This window comes from Chionomys nivalis, chromosome 24, assembly GCF_950005125.1.
Source record: "Chionomys nivalis chromosome 24, mChiNiv1.1, whole genome shotgun sequence".
Lineage (NCBI taxonomy): Eukaryota > Metazoa > Chordata > Mammalia > Rodentia > Cricetidae > Chionomys > Chionomys nivalis.
This window is the reverse complement of record NC_080109.1, coordinates 15,997,098-16,020,961: the sequence shown is the minus strand read 5'-3', so window position 1 is coordinate 16,020,961 and position 23,864 is coordinate 15,997,098. Positions and strand designations below refer to the sequence as shown.

The window sequence follows — 23,864 nt, the reverse complement described above, 5'->3', positions numbered from 1 at the left end:
TAGTCATTTTTACCCTTTTCATGCTACATTAAAAATCTCTGTGGATATAAATAACAAAGTCTAAAATTAGCATCATTCTCCTCCATTCCAACAACATAAGGACTTTAGAGTCCTGTGTTTCAAACACCATCCCTTTCCTGTCTTGCAGCTGTCCTTTTTGACAGCCATACTTTTTATAGGTAACTTTAAAATGCTTAGACTGACTAACCTCTTTTCTTTTCTCAGCTTTACTCTTCCTTCTCATGGAACAGATCTTTCATCAGCTATTGTTTTGCTTCAGAACGAGCTCACTCGAAGCATTTCCCACAGGAAAAGTCAAGGGGTGGCATTCAGTCTTTAGTTCCAACAGTCCAGCTGAGAGCAGTGTATTGCAAACTTTTAACTCAGGAGTATTCAGTCCAATACTCAGCCACCTACGGTCTGACCTGGTCATAAAATGTCTCTGAAAAGTTTGTTGTAAACTACAGTTTTGAAGACACGCTACACTTTGGCAATCATTTGACAAGATTTACATTCTCTGGAAATGTTGAAGAAGTCCAGGACTCACCGCTTAATTCTGTGTCCAGTGGGGGTGAGGCAGGAAACAGAATGAGGATTTGTTGGTAATTCACCTTTCCATGAAGGATGCTGTTTCTTCTTCTATTCAGCTTTACACAGGAATGCTTGTCATGGGTTGTCACCTTGCTTCCAGTGATGCTCTGGATGAGGTCCTGCATAAACCAAAGTCCATGTCTTCCAGCCCTTACCTTTCTGAGTTTCTGGCTTACCTTGTTCTTTTGGCTTCTAAAGCTTCCCTTCACTTTCTCATTAGTTCAGTGGTGCAGATAGAACATCTTCAAATATTGCTTATGAACCATTTATGCTACAGACGGGGTTGGTTTCAAGATTTTATATTTTGTGTTGCCAACTCTGATACACCACACTACTGATAATTTACAGAAGGCCTCAGGATCAATGCTTTGCCCGTGACTCTGATAATCCACCAAGCTGAGGAACTGGGACATTTCAGTCAGCCTTTGGATTCTGCTTACTTGCTTGATGCACCTGAGGGCTCCTTTTAGACCCTCAAAAGAAAAATGATTTCAAATTTGCATAACCTCCTCTGGGGATAAGATTTAGCATTCTTAATAAAAACTTTAAGTTTCTAATGAACTTTAAGAAAATTAGGACTTATATTAAACAAGGTATCAGCCATACTGTTGCATGTAAGCTGCAAGTCAAAACCTAGTAATTTCTGGGATTTTACTGTCCTTTGACTTGCATTTTAACTAAATCCATTCTTTTTCTAGCAAAACATTCTTACCAATAGTGAATATTTGAAATGACTCCCTATAGAAATTTCTTTTTCTTGTAACAAGACTGAAATAAAACTATGATATTGTTCTTAACTAGTATGAAAAGTTTTCATTAATGACTCTTTAGTTAAGAAAAATTCAATTGCCTTTCCATTTTCATTTCAAAGCTTATAGCTGTAATAAATAAGCATAACATAGTTCCACTGTCATTGAAACATTTTCCAGCGCTAAGGGTGTTGCTCAATGGCTGTTCGAATACTTAGCAAGTTAAAGCCCCGGGTTCAAGCACCTCCCATAAGTGAGAGGTTTTTCTGAATCTTGTAGATATACAATATTACAAGAGAAATGCAGATTGAAAAGCAGAATCTAACTAGAAATGTTATGACCAAGCATATAAGCTTAATTTTTGTTTCTGGTTGAAACACATTTTTTTGTAATATTCTAGCCAAACTTCCTTCTCTGCTAAAAATTCATCACTATGCTAATCAGAAATGCATTAAACTTTTAATGTTGATGGATTCCTATGAAGAAATTAAGAACTAGTACACTTATTCACTCTCTTTACATATATATGGATATATAGAGATAGATGATATATTTATATACACTCTTCAAATATGTGTATACACATATTTCCCAACTTGGTTGAATTAAATGTTATGTAAAATTTAGATGTTTTGATAATTTAGCTGAAATATAATAAAAGCTAAGCACAAGGGTGTTAGAAAATCTAGATTTCTTCCCGCATAACTTTGAGTAAGTCTCACTTCTATGCATCGATCCTCTGCAAAACTAAACAATACATGTCAAGATGTCCTGGGTTCAAATTCCATTTGAGATGCTTCCCAGAGTGTTAGCCAAGCTGCTGATGCTTATCTCTAAGAAATCACACATCAGTGTTAGCTGAGCCATGAGGACTAAGTTGTGTAACACCCTCAGTCAGAGAGATGCTGGGAGACTTCTGTTTAAAGGCCATGCATTGAACTTACCCACATCAATTAATTACTGAAAGACCAGTTCACTTTTTCCTTGAGATGCCTTTTTATGGTATTCCATTTACTATTTCATTAACATGTTCTTAATTTTAGCTTTTTTTTTCCACCATGAAAAAAAAAAGCATAAAGTTGGTTAGGGCAAAAGGAGTAAGACATTTTGAAGTTAAAGGATCATTTCAAGTTCAGAAAAACCCACTTGTGTTTTGGTATGATCACACCTACAGTGTGTGTGTGTGTGTTGTTTAAAACTTGTGATTCCAAGGTGGTGGTGGGGGGGGGGATCAGTCTTCCAACTAATAACTGGCGTTGAATAACTAGATTGAAATCCTGGAAAAAGGAGGGAAAAAGAGAGAGAGAGAGAGAGAGAGAGAGAGAGAGAGAGAGAGAGAGAGAGAGAGAGAGAGAGAGAGAGAAGTTTAGCCTCTCTGAGCTGTTTGGTTATAATAGCTACTACATAGACAGTTTCCATAAATACTTGTTTCTGCGCAAAGTCATTCTTTCTTTGATAAATACCCTTCAAAAGGACCTCAACGTCTTAATTAAAAGAGAAGCACACCGAGAGACAATGACAGAGAGACCAAGACACAAATACACACAGAGAGAGAGAGAGACAGAGAGAGAGAGAGACAGAGAGAGAGAGAGACAGAGAGAGAGAGACAGAGAGAAAAGGGAAGGAAGAGAGAAAAACAATGAAAAGGAAAAAGAATGAAGAAAGCAGAGAGAAAGAGAGAAGAAGGGAAACATGGAAAGAGCAAGAGAGTGTGAGAGAGAAGCATTATGGTCTTGGTCGGTTAGAGAATGAGAGTCTGCAGCAGCACTACAGAATCCCAGAGAGACAGCGTATTGTTGTCTTGAAAGCCACAAAGCTAAACAATTCCAAGAATGTCTGGCAAAGACCTTTTGGGAAGGGCAAGGTGGGGGACTGACTGGGAGGGGGAGCCCCCTCCGCTCCTTTACACGGTGTGATAGGATTTGGGAGACCTGGCGGAAACCTTCAGGTCACCCAAGGAACTGCTCTCGCGGCTAGTCCTGTGCGGCGAGGCGGGGGGTGAGCGCGAGGCGCGCGGGGCGCGGAGATGTGCAAGTGGCGAAGCTGGACCGAGTGCAGGCAAAAGCTGCAGAGCGGCCACGGTGAGGGGTGAGTCTCGGGGTGAGGGTCCGAGGGATGCGGGCTTCCCCGGTGCCCTCCCGCCCCGAACCCTAGCGGGGCCTGGAACCTCCCGTGACTCCGGCCTCGGCTCCTCTGAGCGCGCGGCGCTCGGGCGCACCCTGGGGACGCACCGAGCGGTGGGTGCTCTCCCGGGCTGGGGGCCAGTCTTCCCGCTGCCGCCCCGGCCGGCGCGCTCATTGGTCGGGATGTGTCTGCTCAGCAGCCGCCAACTTCTCCCCAATCCCACTGGTGAGTCACCGGGGAGCGAGCGACCGGGCACCGGGGTCCCCGCGGTGTCTGCTGCCTGTGGGACGGGCAACAGGAGGACGGAGCGGGCGGGGGCCGGGACGCGCGGAGCAGGGACAGAGGCCGAGGTCCCGCGCGGAGCCGCCGCGGGCGGAGGAGGCGTGTCCTGGGCGGGAGCCGCCACTGGGACCTGAGAATGTGGGGAGGGGAAGGGACCGAGAGGGTGACCTGGAGGAGGGCCCTGCGAGTGATGTCAGGTCACCTCCAGGTTCATTTTCATAGCTCCCTGCAGCCTCCGCCTGGGAGTTATGTTTGGTGACTGAGAGCAGCGCTACCAAATTGCACCGGGGTTGATTTGGGGGCTGGGAATTGGCCATTCCGCTGTACAGACACTGATTTTTTTAAAAGCAAGGTTTGTTTTCGTTTTAGTTTCTATCGGATTCTCTCCTCAATTAACTCACTTTTCTAGTTTTTCATTTTCTTAACCTAAATGTCTTTTCACGATCCCATCTCTTCACTGTGCTTTGAACCTTGGCTTCCTATTATATAATTCATGCTTAAATCTCCCGGAGGGTTGGCTGGCGCGGGGTGGGGGTGGGGGGTGCGGTGGGAGGGTGTTCTTTCGTAGATGGAAGTTTTTAAAGACCCTTGCGTTTCCCGATCTATTTATAGCCTTTAAAAATAAGAGTAGCTGTAACCGGGTATTCCTCTGAGTCTCTTGGCCAAGTCTATTCCTTGTCCATAAGCGGTTCACATGACTCTTTATTAAACTGAAAACTAGTGAACTGACTTGCAGCGTCAGCGTTGGGAAGCTGCTGTTGGCGGTACATGGGCCATGAGGGAATGTAGTTACACTCCCTCGGATTTTTTTCCCCCTTTCGTTCAAGCTCTCAAAATGTTTGGCTGTATTTTGGACTCGATGCTGTGTGCCTTCGGTTGTGTGACCACATTGTACACGAGAGCATTGTAGATGGGACTTTTCATAACTCTTCTTGGAGGCTGGGGAAACACCTACTAGTTAATGTCCTAGGGAACACGTTTGCTTCTGAGTACTCCTTTCTTGTTCAGCGTCCACAGGCACCGTCTAAATATGAAACCGGCTTCTTCTTCCTCTGCCTCAGTATCCATTAATGCAGACTGTAATTCCAAAGCACCACCGCAGGGACTAGCAAGCATAAGTATTGTAATTGGTATCATAATTCCGGTCAGCTATGTTTCATGATTTGATGGTCTGCTGGTGCTTTGAAATGCATCTCATACTCAAGCAAAAATAATGTCGTATTCTTTCGCTGATGCTGCCACGCTGACATTTATGGGGCTTCTGTTGAGTCCAAACTCCAGATTCGGTTCTGTTACTGTCTGTGTTGGTACTTGCTTTTTTTTCTTTAAGTGCTTTAATGTAATTCCAGTTCCGGTGAAATATTTTAGGAACCTAAGTATGCTTTTGCATTTTTTAATTGAAAGCCTTGACTTTGTACTGTGTTTTGTGTCCTGGTCTCCTTCCTCCCTATCACCCTTTCTTTTAAAGGTGTTTGGGTGTGGTGAGGTTGGCTCTTTAGATAACTGAGGATTTGTGATGTGTTCCACCTTGAGGTATTCTGGCCCAGATTTTCCTTCAAAAGGATAATGAATCATCAAGAATTAACTGGTAATGAATGACAAAGTTAGGAGGTTCAAGCTGCAGCATTTCTGCTTTTGACCAATGTTTCAAAGTACTACTAAGAGACCAAAAGGACTACTCTGAAGAATTTGTAAAATATTGACATCAACCTCTCTGGTTGATGAAGAAAGAGATTTGATTTAAAGGTGGTTTTCCCTTGATGAAGGTAAAAGAACTACATAGCTAGTTTACATAGCACTATTAACTTCCCAGTCACTATCCCTGCTACCGTAGGCCCCTAACTCTAAAGAACACAGCTACCTTTCCCTCCTGCTCAGTGTGATATTAAAGGGACCCAGGAAACAGTAACCCAGAACTGAGAAAAAAAAAATTGCCCGCCTACTTGCTTTCCCGCACCAGGAAGCTTGGTGGCGCCAGAGAGCACATTGACTGTAACCGAGTGCCTGCCCGGCTCTGAGCTGAGTTTTACAGACTCCCAGGCGCTGGTTGAGGCTTCTAGAAAGAACAAAAACAAAAATAAACAACACCAAAGACAACAGAAAGGCAAAACAAACAAATAAAAATAACTCAGCTCTTTATGACAACAAGCATTTAAGGGCAGTGGGGACATGTTTAAAAGACACCCACAAGCAGATGTGATTAGTATTCAAATGTTTTAGGGGTTCCCCGGGGGGAAACTTCTCTTTATGTTTACTTCTCTGTTAAGAGTCAAAGTATGAAATCTGTACCTGTCTTTTCTTTGACCAGCCACCACTACTATGAAAACAGCCATACGATCAATGCAATTCTATATCCTCACCCCAGGAGCCTCTAAGCTAAGCTAACATGAGTTACATAACCGTTAAATAAGACATTTCAACATGCAGGTACATTACATTCCTCTTTTATTGAACAGACCAGATTTTCATTGTCCAGCAAAGTCTTTTTATTTAATAGTCCTTGCTTGTAACATCGTGTAATCAGGAGAACAAACTGCTCAAGACTTTGCATCCAGTCCTCCAATGCCCACGTGTGGTTTATTATTGATGAGTCGATACAAATCCCTGCTTGCCTGCTGAGTCCTCCCAAGGACACTTCAGATTTTGTCATTTTCAACTTGTGTCACTCTGCTTTGCCTGCCTCAGTTTCTACAAAATGCTCCCCTGAGGATTTGTATCTATTCAAGTCAAGTCTGTACTGATGAGAAAAAGTCTCTGAGCAATCATTTCATCTAAGAGTCGAATTTTATGGTCAATTTGTATTGGGTCATGAACAGCTAACCTGTTGTTTAAAGCGGTCTTTCCTGAGGTCGTGCAGGAAGGTTGACACTTTGCTCAGCAGTTTTTTTTTGTTTTTGTTTTTGTTTTTGTTTTTTTTTTTTTTTTTTTTTTTTTTTTTTTTTTTAGAACCACCAGGCCTCTATAGAAACCATGGAATCTAATACTTGGCCTTATATACCCTTAGTTTTTCACCATGAATTTCTCTAACCATGTCTAAAGCAGCTTTTACTTTAAATGGAACAGTTACATTTGAAACAGTGGCCAAATGTTTATGCAGGATATTGGTAAGCTCTGTTGGCTTGAGCAAGTTATCTGACTTCTCTGCCTCCCAGCTTCCCAGAGTGGAGAACTGGAGCACCGGCATCGCTTCTCCAGAGATTAGCAAAGGAAATGGACGAGACACGAAGAATTGTACCAAGCACTGAGAAAGAACTCCAGAATACCCACCTATAGTTAGAAGTGTTGTTACTTTTAACCTAATTACAAGTGAACTGTATATTTAACAAGTGATAACCTGACCTACAAAGGAGAATTTATTTAATCATGTTAGTTTTTTCTCTTTCAATTGTACAAAGAAAAAAATACTGATAAGGTGATTGGCTTTCATCCTGAAATACAAGCCCCGTTTTGTTCATTGAGTGAGAAATTTCAGAATGCTATCTAGCCAGCTAATAGATACCCTTATCTGCAGCCGAAGTAATTTTTGAACTTTAAAAACACAAGCTGTTTTCAAAGTAAAATAAAGTACCCCAAGTGTTTATTCCTTTTGTTTTTTAAGCTGTGTTTGCATTTTATATTTCTGCTTAGTCAAAACCTCAAGGAATTAGTCATTCGTTTTTGTTTTCTTTAACTTATGAAAGAAACCACTGGAGCAAGATATGGGGTTAACCTTTGCCAGGCTAAATTTCACAAGGATGAGTTTAAAACATTCTTATTTATGGTACAGCAATTGTTTGCTCACAAACCTCAGAAGTAATGTAAGTATTTAATCAATTCTCTTTCTGCGATCTTCAGTTATAGATACATATGTATATTCTTTTTTTAAAAAAAAAACATGTGCACATATACATGTGTGTGTGTGTGTGTGTGTGGTTGGGCCCGAGACCAATCAAATTCACATGTATGTATATTCTTTATGTTTGTTGCTTTCAGTTTTACTATTTTGACTTTCAAGGAAGGTTTTCTTTCTAATTTAAAATAAGTTCATCTTTTACTTTTATTTAACCACATTAACTTTATACATACATAGATATATACATATGCTTTTTTATATCTACTTATGTACTTTTATATATGTATATTTTACAGATTTTAGGTGATGGGAAGATCAGAAAGTCAGATGGATATAACTGATATCAATACTCCAAAGCCAAAGAAGAAACAGCGATGGACTCCACTGGAGATCAGCCTCTCTGTCCTTGTCTTGCTCCTGACTGTCATAGCTGTGACCATGATCGCCCTTTATGCAACCTATGATGGTGAGGGTCTCCCCCCCCACACACAGAAACGAATGCAAAAGGGAGTAAAGCCTTCCTCATATGCATTTACCATTTACCTGGATGGTTCACAGATTCACCTAGAAGATGCAGCCTTCGTATGTCAAACAACGAGCTTAGGATACAGTACAGTGTCCTTGTGTGTGAGCTGAGTTATTAATTGCCAAGCACATTCAGTATTTTCATGACTATGAGACCTGTACAATTTTATTTGATTAAAATATATACTATTTTATGTCAAACTTTAGTGATAGCCATGGATCAATTTCTATTGTCATTGAAATTCTAAAGGGCTCTGCAGGAGTCTAAGAAGTCTAATTTGAGTCTTGGAAGTTTTTCCACAATGGGGATTAGTAAAGATTGGCTCTTTAATGGAAAACATGATTACAGAATGATGAATGAAGCGTTCAGCTATTTTAATTTACTATTCCCTGAGTTTAGTTGGTGAATGGGGTATAATAGCACACTTTTTCTTTGTAACCATCTTTAAATTTAGCATTTCCTTTTTGGTCTTCTGTTAGTTTTTGCCTAGTAAAAATAGAATATAATATTTAATGGTCCATTTATTTAATCAGCAGAATGTTTTAGTAACAAAAGGTAAACATAAACTGTAAAATTTTATTACCAATATTTATACATCTACTCTCCTTTCTCTAGATGGAATTTGTAAATCATCAGACTGCATAAAATCAGGTAAGAAACTGGTTATTTCATTTAGTAGTTTGCAGTTAATACATTAATATTTGCAGTTAATACGTAACATTTAAAAGCAAATAGTAACGGAGATGTCTACTTTTGCTCTGCTCGTACGCATGCTCATTAGACGTAACTCAGCAAACACCAGAATGCCTTTAAATAGCTAATTAATCAACTAAAATACATGGAGAAAACCATCACTATTCTGAGATGATGACAAATTATGTTTTATGGAGCTTACTAGGTAGTTAGAGAAAGAGAAGAGCCCCTGAATGGTGAGCTTGTGAGTAAGTTCAAGACATTAGAAGGGTATGAAGAGGAAAAGAATGACATGTTGTTCATGAGAGGATTAAGAAAAGAATGACATGGACACACACAAAAGGGAGGGGGAAGAGAGAGAGAGAGAGAGAGAGAGAGAGAGAGAGAGAGAGAGAGAGAGAGAGAGGAAGTGAAGATGTGAGAAGGGCCTTGGAGTGAGATAGGATTTTGGAAGAAAAAAAAAGTATAGAAGAGAAAAGTGTAAACAAGAAGAAAGAAAGAAAAAAAGAATAAATCATGTGGGCTAGGGATGCAACTTGGTGGTAGAGTATCGGACATGGACAGCCTTGCTCTTAAGCTATAACCTTAAAAAAATGGAAAGAAAGGACAAATCATGTTCTTGGAAAGCAGTAAAAAAGCAACTTGATAGATAGGGGCACTTCATGCAAAGCTTTGGAAACCCATCGGTAGGCTTCATGGTGATAAAGGAGAAATAAGACCTTCCCTGAATGGTCGAGTGGTTGGGCTACAGCTGAGGGATGATTTTGAGTGGGTTGAGTGAGAAACGATCATGTGAGAGGGAAGAGCAAGCGGAAGCTGCCCCAATAAGGCAGACATGAGCTGCAGAGCTTGGCCTGGGGTGAAACCCAGTGGGGCTGAGCCAGCACTGAGGGTGAATCGGTTGAGGCACTGAATGAGATGAGGGATACGGATGAACTGAAGTGGTACCGTGTTGTAAAATCCAAAGGGCCCTGGAGCTTTTGAGGATGACACCATCCTGGTGCCCACCAACATAGAAGCAAGGAGGGGAAATTTGAGCTGACGTGTTCTAAGCCAGGCCTAACCTCCAGCTGGGGTGACAGAAATGGGGCCTGAGGAGCAAGTGTTTGATTTGGAGCCTCTTTGTTTATAGGTAACAGTAGAAACCTTGGAACTCTCTGAGTTTCCAAAAGAAGAAAACAAGGGGTCAATGTTTAATCTTTAAGATATTCGTAATGAGAGTAGAAGGAAAATAAGAGAGAACAGAAACACGTGCAGCTATTTAAGTCAAAACCAGCCCTGTGTTGTCAGAAAAGAAAGGTTCTTGACCCTTCTGCAAGGAGAAGGAAGATGCATCTGGGTACAGCACCCTGGGATCTGCTCTTTAACCTTTGGCAGTTGGCTATATTCCTATCTGATTTTCTGTTATTCTTTAAACCGTGTATGATAATGATAGGAAATTACCTTGGGGTTCTAGGCTGTGCTCTAAAGTGCTGAGTGTGTGCCCTTCAGCTGCCTGCATTGCTTTTTAAATAGATATTTTGTTCTAGGCCTCCATTATGATAGTCATGCACCCTCCATCATGATGTTTGACACAGGAAGCTTAAGGAAGACCTGGTTGTAGATTGGATTATAGCCATTTGCTGTTCAACTCAACAGCGTGCACTTTACTGTCCAGTGGTTTTAATGTGACACAAAAATGTCTTTATTCCCCAGGGAAATGACTCTATAGACACACTGGTTGAGAGACACCTAGGGTCATTGCAGTAAAGTTAATATGAGCTGCGGTTGCTAAAGTTACCATTTCCTTTTTCCCCAATTACCCTTCTCTCTCTCTCTCTCTCTCTCTCTCTCTCTCTCTCTCTCTCTCTCTCTCTCTCTCCCCCCCAGTTGTTCCAGCATATATGTCTATTTATTTTGAGAAACTTGTAATACATCCTGACTTGTAATGATGAGTTTCTCTGCCCTCGGTACACTTGACATGTCTCTTAAATCTCTCAATCTATAGGTTTTCTGTTCTTTTCTATCACTCTCTTTCCATGTGTTTTGCTTTTGAAGGAATTGGATTCTTAGACTACATAGGTATAGGGGATTTCTCCACAGGGATCTGACATATTCCTGTGTCTGAAACCTTGCATGTGACTTGATATTTAGGAATATGCCTTTTACATAATGTTTGGCAAGTACCAACTGCCAAAATTTATTTAACCTTTATTCTTTAATTATAACCTAAAAATCATGGCAAGTGTGAAGTATCTCAAGAGCATGACTTTGGCATAGACATGTGTGCAGCACAGAGAGCTTCTGTGGCATAGCAGGGCTTCTCATCACTTTGCTCTGTTGGTCTACAAGCTGTTAGGACACAATCAGATTCAAAGCTATTGTTTTTCCCTGGGGAAAAAGATAAAAATGGCACAATCCTCACCTCACAGGAAGAGCATGCTTACACTCTTCTCTCCCATGCTCTTATACACGCATAGACACACACACACACACACACACACACACACACACAGAGGGCGGGGGAGAGCATGTGTCCATATGGGCTTAAAAATCATGTCACTGAAAAGACAAGTCCCTTTAGACTTCAGAAGTGGTTGCAAAAAAAAAAAACCAAAAACCTTTGTCTGAGGAAAGTAACGCAGAAGAATGATGAGGGCAGAATAGGCAGAGAGAAGAAATATGGGAAAAATATGTTGAAAAAGTAGCATATCCTAATTGCAACTCAATAGTCACTTTAAATGACTGGGAACATTCCAACCCAAGCACTGAAATTCTCGAGAATTGGAGAAGTAGGTGTGATGCTTACTTTAATTGAAAGTGGGATCCAACTTTCTCTCCATGGACAGGAACTTCCTGGCAAGTGTCCTTTAAGGAATAGAAGGGACACCACACTGAGGCAAAAACTGCAGTCTATGGGTCTTATATATTTTGGGTCTGAGCATCTTTGATTTTATAATATATATAAAGTAATATTTGCAATGCATTCTTTAATTTGCTTATATATGAGTTCATGGTGTTGGCCAGACCTCAATAAAATAAACACCATGCAACAAGTAACAAATAGAGGCAAGGCTGGGAATTGTAGTATAAAAGTATGTCACTTATCATTTGTGAGACATTTAGCAGTGTCAAAAAGTTAGAGACACAGAGCTTGTATGTGGTTCTTTAGACTTATGTAATTTTAAATTCTGAAATAGACTTTTTTTTTGCACTGTAACCTTCCTAACTCAAAAGATTTCCCCAAATCTTATGCTTCAAAAAAGTGTCTGAACCTCATCATTGCTGACATTCGGGATGGGTAACTCTTCACAGAGGGTGCTGGCATTATAAAATGCTTAGCAGCAGCCCCAGTTTCTAGCTACTAGCTCAGAAGCAAGTAGGTTCCACCATCCCATTGCAGCAACCAAAAAAGGTCTTCATATGTTATCAAATGTCCTTTAAAGGGAGCATCACTTTGATAGGATAGCATTGCTTTAAACAACCTGAAGTACCGGGATTTTCATCTTGTGAGTGAGGCAAAATAATGCCCTCCAATGGTGCCCATACCTTATTCCTTAGATATTCCTTATGAATCGCTTTATATGCTCACAGAGACTTTAAAAAAGCAAAGTGGTGTGTGTGTGTGTGTGTGTGTGTGTGTGTACACTAAGGAGTTTGAAGTGGAAAGATGACCCAGTATGATTTGGTTGCTATTGTGTAATTACAAGCATCAGTACCACCACGGAAGCAGCAGAAGCAGAGACCTCAGTGGTACAACCATAGGATGCTGTCACTGGAAACCGTAAAGCAGAGTGAAGGGTTGTCCCCACAGCATACTGGAGATCCTTAACTCCTCGGGTCCTTTATAGAGTTCTGATGTCGAGAGCTCTAAGATAGTAAATCTGAGGTGTTACTATTTTATCTCCTTCTTACAGGTGAACATACTTGGCTAGACTCCAATCTAGGCAGTGTTTTTGGAGGTCGCTAGTTTGTTTCCCAACCACCCTGACTCAAAATAATCACACAGACTATATTGTTTGCAATGCTGTTTGGCCAATAGCTTAAGCATATCGCTTGGCTAACTCTAGCCAGCAATGGAGTTCAGAAGAGAGAACTGTTCTCTTGTACAGGTTTATACTGCTCAGTTGCTAAAGAACATTGAGCAAAAGGTCTGGGGAGCAGGAAGACCCAGATAAAACACAAGGAAAGATAGGCTACGATCTGGACCATTCTTTTACTTCATTTCTGTACTTACCAAGCAAATTTTGATGAGTATTTAATTACCACCACTAGGAAGGTGGATGTTCTATCCACTTGAAATATTTAACACAGTGAGATAATGAATAATTCACATTCTGTTTTAATTATCATTTTTGTATAACTTGACCTATAACCCTGAAGCAAAAATGAATCTTCTAGTGTGTGGTCACTTCTATAATTGCCAGATGGTAGTAATACCTCAGATAAAGTATCTTAGCACCAACTGGCTTTCTGGCAGCAACAGAGCATCTCTATTCACTGAAGACTTTTGTCTCTGTCATCTGCCCATTAACACAGTGAAGTCTCTATGAAGAGAAATGGCAGAAGTTCGTCAATACCAGAAGGGCAGCCTGACTCTAAGGGTTTGCAAGTCCTGTACCAACCTTTAAGGGCAGATGAGGCTGTTTTATTATGAGTTTGAAAAAATTCTGCAGGCACTAAGAGCACCAAAGGAAGGCATCTTGGGGAAAAAAACCAAAAAAACAAAAACAAAGCAATCCTTTACTGATTTCAATGTAGCATGCAGAAACTTATTTTCAGGGATTTCCTTGATCTAGTACTGAAGGCAATTTTGAGGTTATGCTTCCTTAAAATGTGTCCAATCAAAACTAGCATCTACCAATTAAATCCTTTCCAAGAAAAGGAGCAAATTTTCCTCCCCCCCACCCCTTTCACACACGCACACACACACTTATCTTTTGTGGGAAAAGTAAACACTAGTGTTCCATAACTGTGTATGTGTGGCCAGGGGATGGAAAGTATAGGTAAGTTATAGTGTGTGAGGGGAAGTGGTGCCTGGTAGGCTTCTTTAGACTTCAAATGTAGGTTTCAAAGCTGTAAAAATTGTGTATTTGTACAGCAGCTGAAGGTAAACTGTAGTCAATAATATTATGAGAGTCATGGGAAGTCCTGGTTCATAAACACTGAGAAAGAGTGAAGAGAGAGACACGGACAGATCCGAGTGCCGTTTAAGGATGGGTCCCGCTTTGTCTTACGCAGCAAAAAGTAGTCTGGTGCTCTTTACCAACCATTTTGTCTGGTGTGCAACTCAAGGTCATCAAATTAGTGTATTGTTTGAAAGAAGTTGAAAATATAACATTAAAAAAAATCATAAGAAGAAAACTGCCCAACTCCTTAGGTCCTATAAATTGTCATTCTTCAAGACCATTTAGCAAAGGAGAAGGGAGGAGGTGCTGGTATTTTGATTCTGTTCTTATACTGATTGAAATCGGGAATCTCATATTCTCTCTCTTTAAAAATGTCTTTTAAAACATCTTTCGCCACACCTGCTAAAATTCTCCAGAAAGAGAATAAATGCTTTCTCCAAATGTGAGAGAAATGCACATTTAAGGACTTATTTATTGTGAGAATCGGGCTCACTGCAAAAGATAAGCTAGAAAATATAGTTTAGCAACTCTTACTGCTTGGCTACCTATGTGCAAAACTGGTGCTTTGATCAATGGCGGAGCACCTACACAGCATAAACACATGTACATGCATTGCTTTGTAACATCATAACCATCTTAGTTTGTGTGAATATGCCATCTGGTGTCTTCAAAATCATCTAAAGATGTGTCCCTTGGAATGAGTTCATTGTTCAGTGTCTGACTACATTAGGATTGTGCTGATGAGAAGTCTCTGGAAACCCAAAAAGGGAGTTAAAACTATTTCAGGATCAGGTACTGGAGGCCTGGTTGCCATCTCCTGAGATTTGATTTATGGAGATATGTGACCGTCTGTCCCAGTGATCTGATGCACATTAGATTAGTAGGCCTACATAGAGAAGCCAGCCCCCAGTGATCCAGCCACCAAGGATTGTCCTCTGGAGACAGGACCTCGCTAATACATGACACAAAAGGCCCATTTTCAACTTCATTGCTCAAAGTCCGTCAGATTGGTTTTAACCTGTAATTATAAGCTTCTTTGTATTAGCTGGTTTCTTTAGTATTTTCCCCATCCCTAACTTTTCTTTCTCATCAAACAAATAGGAATTTATTTCACACATCTCTGAAATGCTATTGTCATAGTTTCTGCCAGTTCTATACAAACCCAGATGTTTATAAGAGGAAGGACTCTTAACTGAGGAACTTCCTCCATCAGATTAGCCTGTAAGCATGACTCTGGGGTATTTTCTTGATTGCTGAGTGCTGGCAGGGCCAAACCCACTGTGGGCAGGTGGGGCCTGGGCTGTTTAAGAAACCCAACTAAGGAAGGCCAGGGGAACAAGCCAGAAAACAGCACTCTCTACTTCGAGCTCCTGCCCTGGCTGGCCTCAATGATGGGCTATAACTTGTAAGTCAATAAGCCCTTTCTTCCCCAAGTTAGTTTTGGCCATAGCGTTTTATTACAGCGACGGAAATCAAACCAAGTCTCGCACTTTGATTATTGGTTGATGCATAGTTTAGGAACAACGCCAATTAAAAATCAGATGAAAAGAATCAGTTCCGGAAAGAGCTATGTGCAGGAGATGTTGAATTTTTCGTTTTAAAAGAGATGTAAGTGTCATGAATAATTAAGGCACGTTCATCTGAAAGCTTCCTGCCTTCTTTTTCCGCTGAGAAACTTCTAGCAGCAGAGAGCTGGCATGTAAGTTTTGGCCACATCCTGTGTTATTGTGTGCGATCTTAATTAAGTCATTTTAGGCTTGCTGCATTTCATTTCCCTTATCTACAAGACTGAAATTGAAAAGGCATCCTTTTACAGCGAGAAAGCAAAGACAAACGACAGCCCATTCCATACGGCTCATCTTCCAGGAAGAAGCACCGTGGCTATATGCTCAGGTGTATCTCATTTAATATCTTATTTCTGAAAAATTACAAATGTGGCATTTAAATATTTTTATTGAAAGCAAACAAAACTATTTTTCAATAAAAGTTGTGTCAGTAGGGACACATACACAACAACAAACACACATAAAGCCAGAGAAAAATAAGAGAGGCTGATTTTAGATGCTCTAAGATTAAAAACGTATTATCCTTTCTTGCCACTGTTTTTTTTTTTTTGTTTTGTTTTGTTTTGTTTTTTGTCATGCTCTATCTTATACAGGGAGTGACAGTTTAGGCTTTGGCTAGGTTAAAAATGAGCTCAACCATAAATGGACACTTAAATCTACTTTCCGTAACAGAAAAAAAAAAGAAAGAAAGAAAGAAAGAAAGAAAGAAAGAAAGAAAGAAAGAAAGAAAGAAGCAAAACCTCCCAATAGCCACAGCCTCATTCAAAAACCTAGCTACCCTGTGCTTGTCCATCTAGCCCTTAATGCTAGCTCTTCCCTCACCTCTGATTACATTCAATGAAGAGGACTGAGGCAGGAGGAAGTGACCATATCCTTTCTTCAGAGTTAGGTGCTTGGACAAGGCACACCACCCTCAGCTGGGAACTTTCAAAAATACTCATTCCCAGGCCATGCCCTGTTGAATTCGCAGTTGGGATGTTAGCAAATTCCTAGGGTGTTTGTCTGTGCAGAGAAGTCCAAAAAATGTAAAAAGAATCATGATTTCCAACTATAGCAGCTTAGTGGAATAATTTGAGAAGCCTTTAAAACATGCTGAGATAGCTATGCACACACATGCGCACACACGCTTCAGTTTACTATTCTCTAAGTGAGAAGGGAAAGCAACTGAAGTTTGCACATGGATGTTAGTGTGCACAGAAATCGCCTAGACATTTGCATTTTTCAAAAAAAAGGTATATCATAATAAGGTGAAGGCAAAGATTTACCCAGAGGAGGGAATAACTTTTCAATGAGCAAGAACTTGGGAAGACCAGCAAACTCAAAGGCTATCTAGAGGGCTATCTCACAGAAGAGAATGAGGGAGAACTTGACGCGACCGAGGCGCTGTGAGGATCCATTTAGATCCATTTAGATTTATAGGGTGTGTGTAGTAATGAGGTGAGATGGAGACAAACGGGGAAGTGTTGAATGTTGGTATTGGCTAGGGAGGTGAGAATCCGCTGTATCACATAGTCCGTGTTAATGTACTGGGGACTCCTGTCTGCCGCAATGGGAAATCAGAGAATTGTAAGTTTTAAATGATGCATGCCACATGATCCGAGTTGCTGAGGGATCACGGTATATTTTGTTCTAGCAAAAGACTGGCTAAGGGCAGGAGCTGAGCCTCCTACACTTATCTGGATGAGGATCATGGTTGCCTAGTTATGAGGTTCCAATATTCGAGGTGCATCAGGTTGGGTATGTTTGTTGAATGTTTTATAGAATTCATTACATAGAGTGCACAGACAAACGGGCGGTACAAAAGAAATGAAGAAGAAAATCGTGCAAGCTTTAGACTTGGAAAACTGGTAGGTTAAACAAAAAATGATAGGTAAAGCCATCCACCGAGCCAGGTACTCAAGGAAGAGCTAATTAACAGGTGGGCATTCACCTTGGGGCAAATTTAATTTGAGATGCTTGTAATTGGTAGTAGAGTTCAAGGAAGCTGGGGCTGAAGAGAAAGTCGTCAGCCCATGTCAATACGGTTGAGATTCCCAGAAGAGGGTAAAGAAGAGAGCCGGAATGGCATGGTATGAAGTAATACATTTGGAAATGAAAAGAAAAAAAAAACCCAAAAACCAAAACTCTTTCAAAAGAGACTGAGAATCGAATAATCAAAAAGATTGACAGACAGCCATCCAAGTGAGAGGTCACCCAAGCATGCGGAAAAAGCAGATGTCAGAGTTAGAGTGACCATTGGGATTGAACAGAGCTGAGCGCCAGCATGAGATAACACTAAAGCAGAGGGAAACAGGTCGGGGATTCTGGTGGAAGATGGAGAGATGATCTCCATTGCCTAGTAAAAGATTATGGGGAATGCGGCCAGCTGTCCTCTTAGACAGAGGGCTATCCTCTTGCTCTGCCTTCCTCTGTTACTGGGCATTGGAATCAGCGATGGTTTGAACGACTGCGCACGCACAGGAGACCGAGTGCTCACTGCTTCACAGTTTTGTAAGCGAAGAGACAAATCTACTCCCAGAAGGCGGCTGTCGTAGACGTAAAGAGAGTAGGACCCTGGAAAAGGCCAACAGCCGCATCGCGATCCTGTGAAAATACACTAATGTAGAATAAAGGTGATAATCAGGAGTGTTCCGAAAATCAAGAACTCCTTAGCCGGATCGAGACAGTTGTTCACACGTCCCCGATGCCAGGTGCAAAGGCAGGTGTGGAAGAGCCGACTGCAGGGAGGGCGCCAAAGCCTTTAATGAGCAGAAATGACTGTCTCGGGACGTGGGATGACAGACAAGTAGGCGAGGCTGGGATGATGGGACGGCAGAAGCCTCAATAAGTGCCGGGAGAAGCGCGGATGCCGATTTGGCACCGTGATAACAGAAGGCAGGTTTGACCTGTTGACGATGAATACACAGAGAGCGCATGGGAGAGAGGGCTCCAGGGAAAGCCTTTTTGCTGGAGCCAGAGAGCTGGAAGGAGCCTTCTGGGAGCAGGCTTAGGACTTCATACCCTCACACTTTCTTGGAGAAACCCACTTCCAAAATGCTTTTCTGGTTGTATTTTCTGTCACAAACCAAGCCCCTCTTCCATTTAGTGGTGAGTTTGTGGGAGACACCTTTCTGAAGAGAGAAGCGTCGCTGATTATGACTAAGGTGTGAGGACGTGCAGGCCACATGATCCGTTCATACAGATTAGGGGTTTGGATCACACGCTGCCACAGGTGATGATGTCACTCAAAAGCATAAACACCATGTGGGGGGGGGGGGGGATCCAGCAGGCCTCCCGCCTGGCATATTGTTATGGGACTCTGGGATAGTAGGCTTATTAAGGATTCGTTTAAATTTATCTTTCTGTACTCTAGATAAAAACTCAATCAAACGGAAAATTATTAAAGTGTTTGCTTAAACATTTCTCGAAGGTGTGATCTTTCTTCAGAATTTCAAAAACAAGTGTTGCATTTCAGAAGTGGGGTTGCCCTCCTCTCCCCGCCCCCATTCCTCAACCCAGGAGCCTGTTTACAGTATCTTAGCTGTGAGGCTAATGAAGGGGTAAGAGTCACAGTGCCAGCTAGCTGATCAGGAAGCCCAGATGAAATGAACTATCAGGTAACCACTAGCAAACACCACCGTTTCCTTCTTCTTTGAGGCTGAATAAACCCCATTGTGTTTCTTTATCCAGTCCTCTGTTGATGGAAACCTAGGCTGATTCTGTATCGGCTATTGCGAATGGCCCTGCAGCCAGCGCGGGTGTGCAGGTATCAAAGCCGAGTGCTGAGTGAGATTCCTCAGGATGCATTTCAAGGGCTGGCATAGCTGTTCTGGGTAGTACTTCTTTTTCAGTATTTGAGGAGCATGCATGATCATTGTCACTGTGCCTGTGCTGATGTACATCCCACCAGTACTGGAGAAGAATTCTCTTTCTTCTGCATCTGTTGCCATTCGTTTTCTTAACAATAGCCGTCCTGAAGGGAGGAGATGGGATCTCAATGTACTTTCGAACTGGATCTCCTTGATGGCTATGATATAAGGATTTTATATGTTTATTGGCCATTTGTACTTTACTTTGTGAGAACTGTCTCTCTTCCATATATCCACTACTTATTAGATTGTTTAATTTTGTTGTCATTTTGTTGAGTTCTTTATATTTTAAGATGTCAATCTCTGTCAAATGTGTATTTGGCAAAGCTTTTCCTCTGTGTTATAAATTGTTTCCACCCAATGTTTCCTTTGTCAGACAGATGTTTTCTTGATATCATGTAATCCCATCTGTAGCTTCTTGGAATTCTTTCTTGAGCTACTAAAGTTCTTTCTAGAAAGCCATTGCCTGTGCCTTATTATAGTGTTTTCCCCTAACACCTTCAGAATTGCAAAAAGGAAGATAAAACAGTGCAGGACAAAGCTGGCCTACAAATTAGATACTAAATAAGTGAATAGTAGAAGTGAAAGAAAGAGGAAAAGAGAAGCAGACTAAAATTTTGTATCACACACATATATGGGGAAAGAAAAAGTAAGATAGAAATAAAAATTTTTAATTAACAATAAAAATATCAAAAGGTAAATTATATAAAAAGAAGATGAAGAAGACCTATCTATGATGTCCTATCCCTTGGGGGTGTCACTAACCAGAATAAGGCCACAGAGCCTGGGATATACCTGCTGTCTGGGCCTGGGTGGGGATGCTTTCTGCCTGGTCTAGGGGTCCAAACTCCATCTCTGTGCCATCTTTCTTTCCCTTCCCTGGCTGTCTGGATGTGTGAGAAGAACCTTTGCAATGTTTTGCTGCCTCTGTTGATCTTTGCGGTGCTGGCCCTACGGCAGTGTGTGTGGGCCATGGACAGAGGAGATTATATCCCTAGGTCCCTTTCATTCCCTAGGTCCCATGTGCAGCTGTCAGCAAACCCTGCGCTTGGGTGTCTTGGTCCCTGGCACCTCTGAGCACTTGCTGTTGTTTGTACCCTTTCCAAGGAGTTAGTGAGTCTCAGTCCTCAGACCAGATTCCCACTGTGTAGAACATCACACAGTTCTCATTGAAAAAATTGCCCTCTAGTTAGAGTCAAAGGAATTCTTACAGATCTCTCAAATTTTCAAAAACTTATAATCAGACTGATGATCAAGTCATTACTTACAAACATTGTCCCTGTTATGGGAGGCTGCTCGTTCAGTCCCGGCTGCCCAGACTCGACATAACCACACAGAAACTGTGGTGATTAAATCACTGCTTGGCCTATTAGCTTATGCATATTTCTAGCTAACTCTTACATCTTAAATTAACCCATTTCTATTATTTTATATTTTACCATGAGGCTTGTGGCCTACAGGCAAGCTTTTAGCTGGTGGCTCGTGTCTTTTTCCTCTGGCAGCTACATGGCTTCTCCCTGACTCCACTGTCTTTCTCCCAGAATTCAGTTTAGTTTTCCTGCCTAGCTCTATTCTGTTTAGCCACTGGCTGAAACAGCTTCTTTTTATATTAACCAATAAAAGCAACACATATACAAAAGGACTTCCCACATCATTTTCCCCAAGATCTGTTAAGTCCTTTGACTTAATTTTCTGGCATAATGAATTTATTTAGATTATATTTGGATGCTTTTGGTACCTTTGCTATTCTGAAGCTAAATGAGCTCATCATTCCACAAACACATGTATAGAGCAATTAACAATTCTGTTAATTGAAATCCAAGTATCAAAATAGCAACAATATGTGTGACTGAGAAATTTATTTTAGTCATATTTCATTGACTCTAATAATGTAATATACACATAGTCGTGAACACAACTGTGAATTTCGGGAAACAGTGTAGATAATATTCCGGAACAAGGCCCTGATAATTTGCTGAAAAGAAATGACACAAGCTAAATCTTGAAAGCCAGTTTAATAAATTTGTCAATTTTCAAAGTAACTGTTGTCAAACTTGGAATACTACACACCAGCTAGGGTAATGACACAAAGACATCGAAGAGAAATGGAAAGTTGACATTGTGGCAATATTCCATCTGGGACCTAAGGGCAGGCCTCAGCCTCCCTGCAGCCTGGTACTCCCTGGGACCAGGGTCATTGACTCCATGGCTCCACATCCAGTCAGCCCTGTGCTAGCTGATCTGCCTTTGACCTCTGTTCCCATCCTTGCTCCCAGCCTGGTCCCTTGAGGACTTCACTCCCTCCTCATTTCCCAGTTCCAGCCAGTGAGTTTCTGCTGCTTCTCTGTCCTGAGTGACTGAGTCTAGCCGCTCCTCACCTCATAACCTTTTCCCCAGTTAAGGAGCTGCTGGTCCTCACTTTCGGCTGCTCTCTGCTCACTCCTAGGCGTGCTTTTTTCTGTTGCTCTCCGTGGGGAGCTTCCTCCACCACTGATCACTTCCAATCTGTCTAAAACAGTATTCCGTGCCACCGGACAGGTATGATGCAATCTCTCTGAGCCCCATTTATATAAATGGCAAACATTTAACATGGAGAAGGGGTTCTTCATGGGGAGGAACAGTTTCTCTGTACTCCAGCACAGAAAGCCAAGATCTTGCCAGTCTCTCAGCTAACTGCCAATCCATCTATGAATTTTAAAATCTTGAAGAAGGGGGGGGAATCCATTTTGCCTTATTTAATAAACAAAAATCTAATTATATTTAAAAGTTAAAAGTTTTCAGATAATGTCTCTTCAACTAAATGAGCATGTAAAAGTCATTTCCTATTTGACATTACTTTATGCATATGTGGATTTTAGTTTACAAACAAGTGGGTACCATTTGCTATAAGTTAATTGAGAACAAAAGATCTTTTTGGAGTACCCACCATGGACTAGTTTTTATTGCACAGGGTGGTGGGACTCACAGCATTGCTCTAAGTGTTCTTATCCATGCTTTTACCTTATTTGGGTCACCTTGAAATTCATTCTGAGTTACTTCTTAGATATCATAAATACTATACCAGGCAAGACTTTCTTCAGTCCCAAAGTACCCTACATATTTCCCCCAGAGGTGCCAGCTGTACAAAGTGTGGTTTGTGCCTTACTAACATAAATGTAAATTTCATGATTTTGACCTTCTTCATCATGATGTTTCCAACAACTAACAAGATCCATACCATACAGTTAATAGAATATACAAAAGCATTCTCTGGTGCTTTAGCTTGATGTCCCACGCCAACTGGACCACATTGGCTGATTCTTCAGGACTCCTGGTACACAAAGCCAGGCAGTGAAGAGGTGTTTTCAGTTTCCTATTGGCCTGTTTATGGAAGTCGGGTTTCTTAGTTCTGCACTACCTGCGAAGGCTCCAAGGTTTAGCCCATCTATGGTCAGTGCACCTCCTTTGCTTGTAGCTACCTCTCCTCCCTATTACTTCATATGCCTTGTTAATTCTCCCTCCTCAGCTAAACTTGAGTCAATGAAGAAACAATTTCCATATATTCATGCGTGTCTCTATTCCCCAGTTTTCCAGTTGTGGGGAAAGTTCTCAGCTAACCTTCAACTTGGAGAAGATCTGCCAGTTTCTGGGATCAAGGTCTCAACCAGCCTAGGTTTCCTTCCTCAGCGCTAGGTTGCTCTGCCCATGATTCTCAAGGTTATTTCTGCTCTCTTTTAACTAAGCCCTGAGTTCTGATTTGGGACACCCTTATGTAGTTAAACTGACTGCTTTTAACAACCACAGTCCTCTATCTCTGTCTGCCTCACTCATAAAATGCCAATTCCAGTTCCTCGTTCATATACATCAACACTTATCTTGTTTCCGAGAGTACATTGCAAACATCTAGCCTTAGGTGTCATATAAAGTAGGGATTTTCATGTCACTTGAGTGCTGGGTCAATTAGAGAATTAAAAAAAAAAAAAAACCTTCACAGCTAGCTAGATGACAGTGTATTAGAGAAATTCACTTTACAGGCTGTTTGAAGGAAATAGTCTTAATTAAGATGGAAGTTTACAGTCCTCTGAGCTTGAAGATTGCAACTGTGTACCTGCCAAGGTTCACTCAGTGCCAACTAGTATTGGGTCAATGGTGGCACTCAAAACTTTTGCTGAAATAAAATGAAAAGTTTCAGAGTCTGTCCATTATTCCGGTGGAGAAAACCTTTCGGAGAAGGCAAATCATTTAGTATAATCCCCTGGGTTTTCTATAATAGAAAAAGTCTATTTACTTACTAAAAATATGATTGTGTGGAGCTAAACAGTCTTCTGTCACCGCAGTTCTTGGGCTATTAATAGATACGCGGTTTAATAGCGCTCACTAGGGAAGAGCCCTTTTACCATTTGACAGCGTTCCAGAAGCGTCCTGACCTAGCTTGACCTCTTTTTGTACCACCCCCTAGCAAAAAAAAACTGACGCAAGGGCACACTGCCTTGAGCTCCTCTCAGTCATTGCATATCATGGAAGTCTGTTGGTCATCTTTGACCAACACGTGATTCAAAATTACCTG

General features: G+C 41.3%; 1 protein-coding gene across 3 annotated transcripts in view; it reads left to right on the top strand.

The window, feature by feature from the left end:
* Positions 1–3,301: 3,301 nt before the first annotated feature.
* Mme (membrane metalloendopeptidase) overlaps positions 3,302–23,864 on the top strand; it is an 81,131-nt gene continuing 60,568 nt past the window's right edge. The window contains exons 1-3 of one of the 3 annotated variants that reach the window (XM_057756982.1): positions 3,302–3,428; positions 7,875–8,044; positions 8,720–8,755. In XM_057756982.1, the coding sequence (XP_057612965.1) occupies positions 7,885–8,044; positions 8,720–8,755 (196 nt within the window). In that variant the 5' untranslated portion in view covers positions 3,302–3,428; positions 7,875–7,884. Of the gene's footprint in view, positions 3,429–3,586; positions 3,690–3,884; positions 4,099–7,874; positions 8,045–8,719; positions 8,756–23,864 lie in introns of those variants that run through there. The other 2 variants (XM_057756983.1, XM_057756981.1) reach the window with 2 other exon arrangements.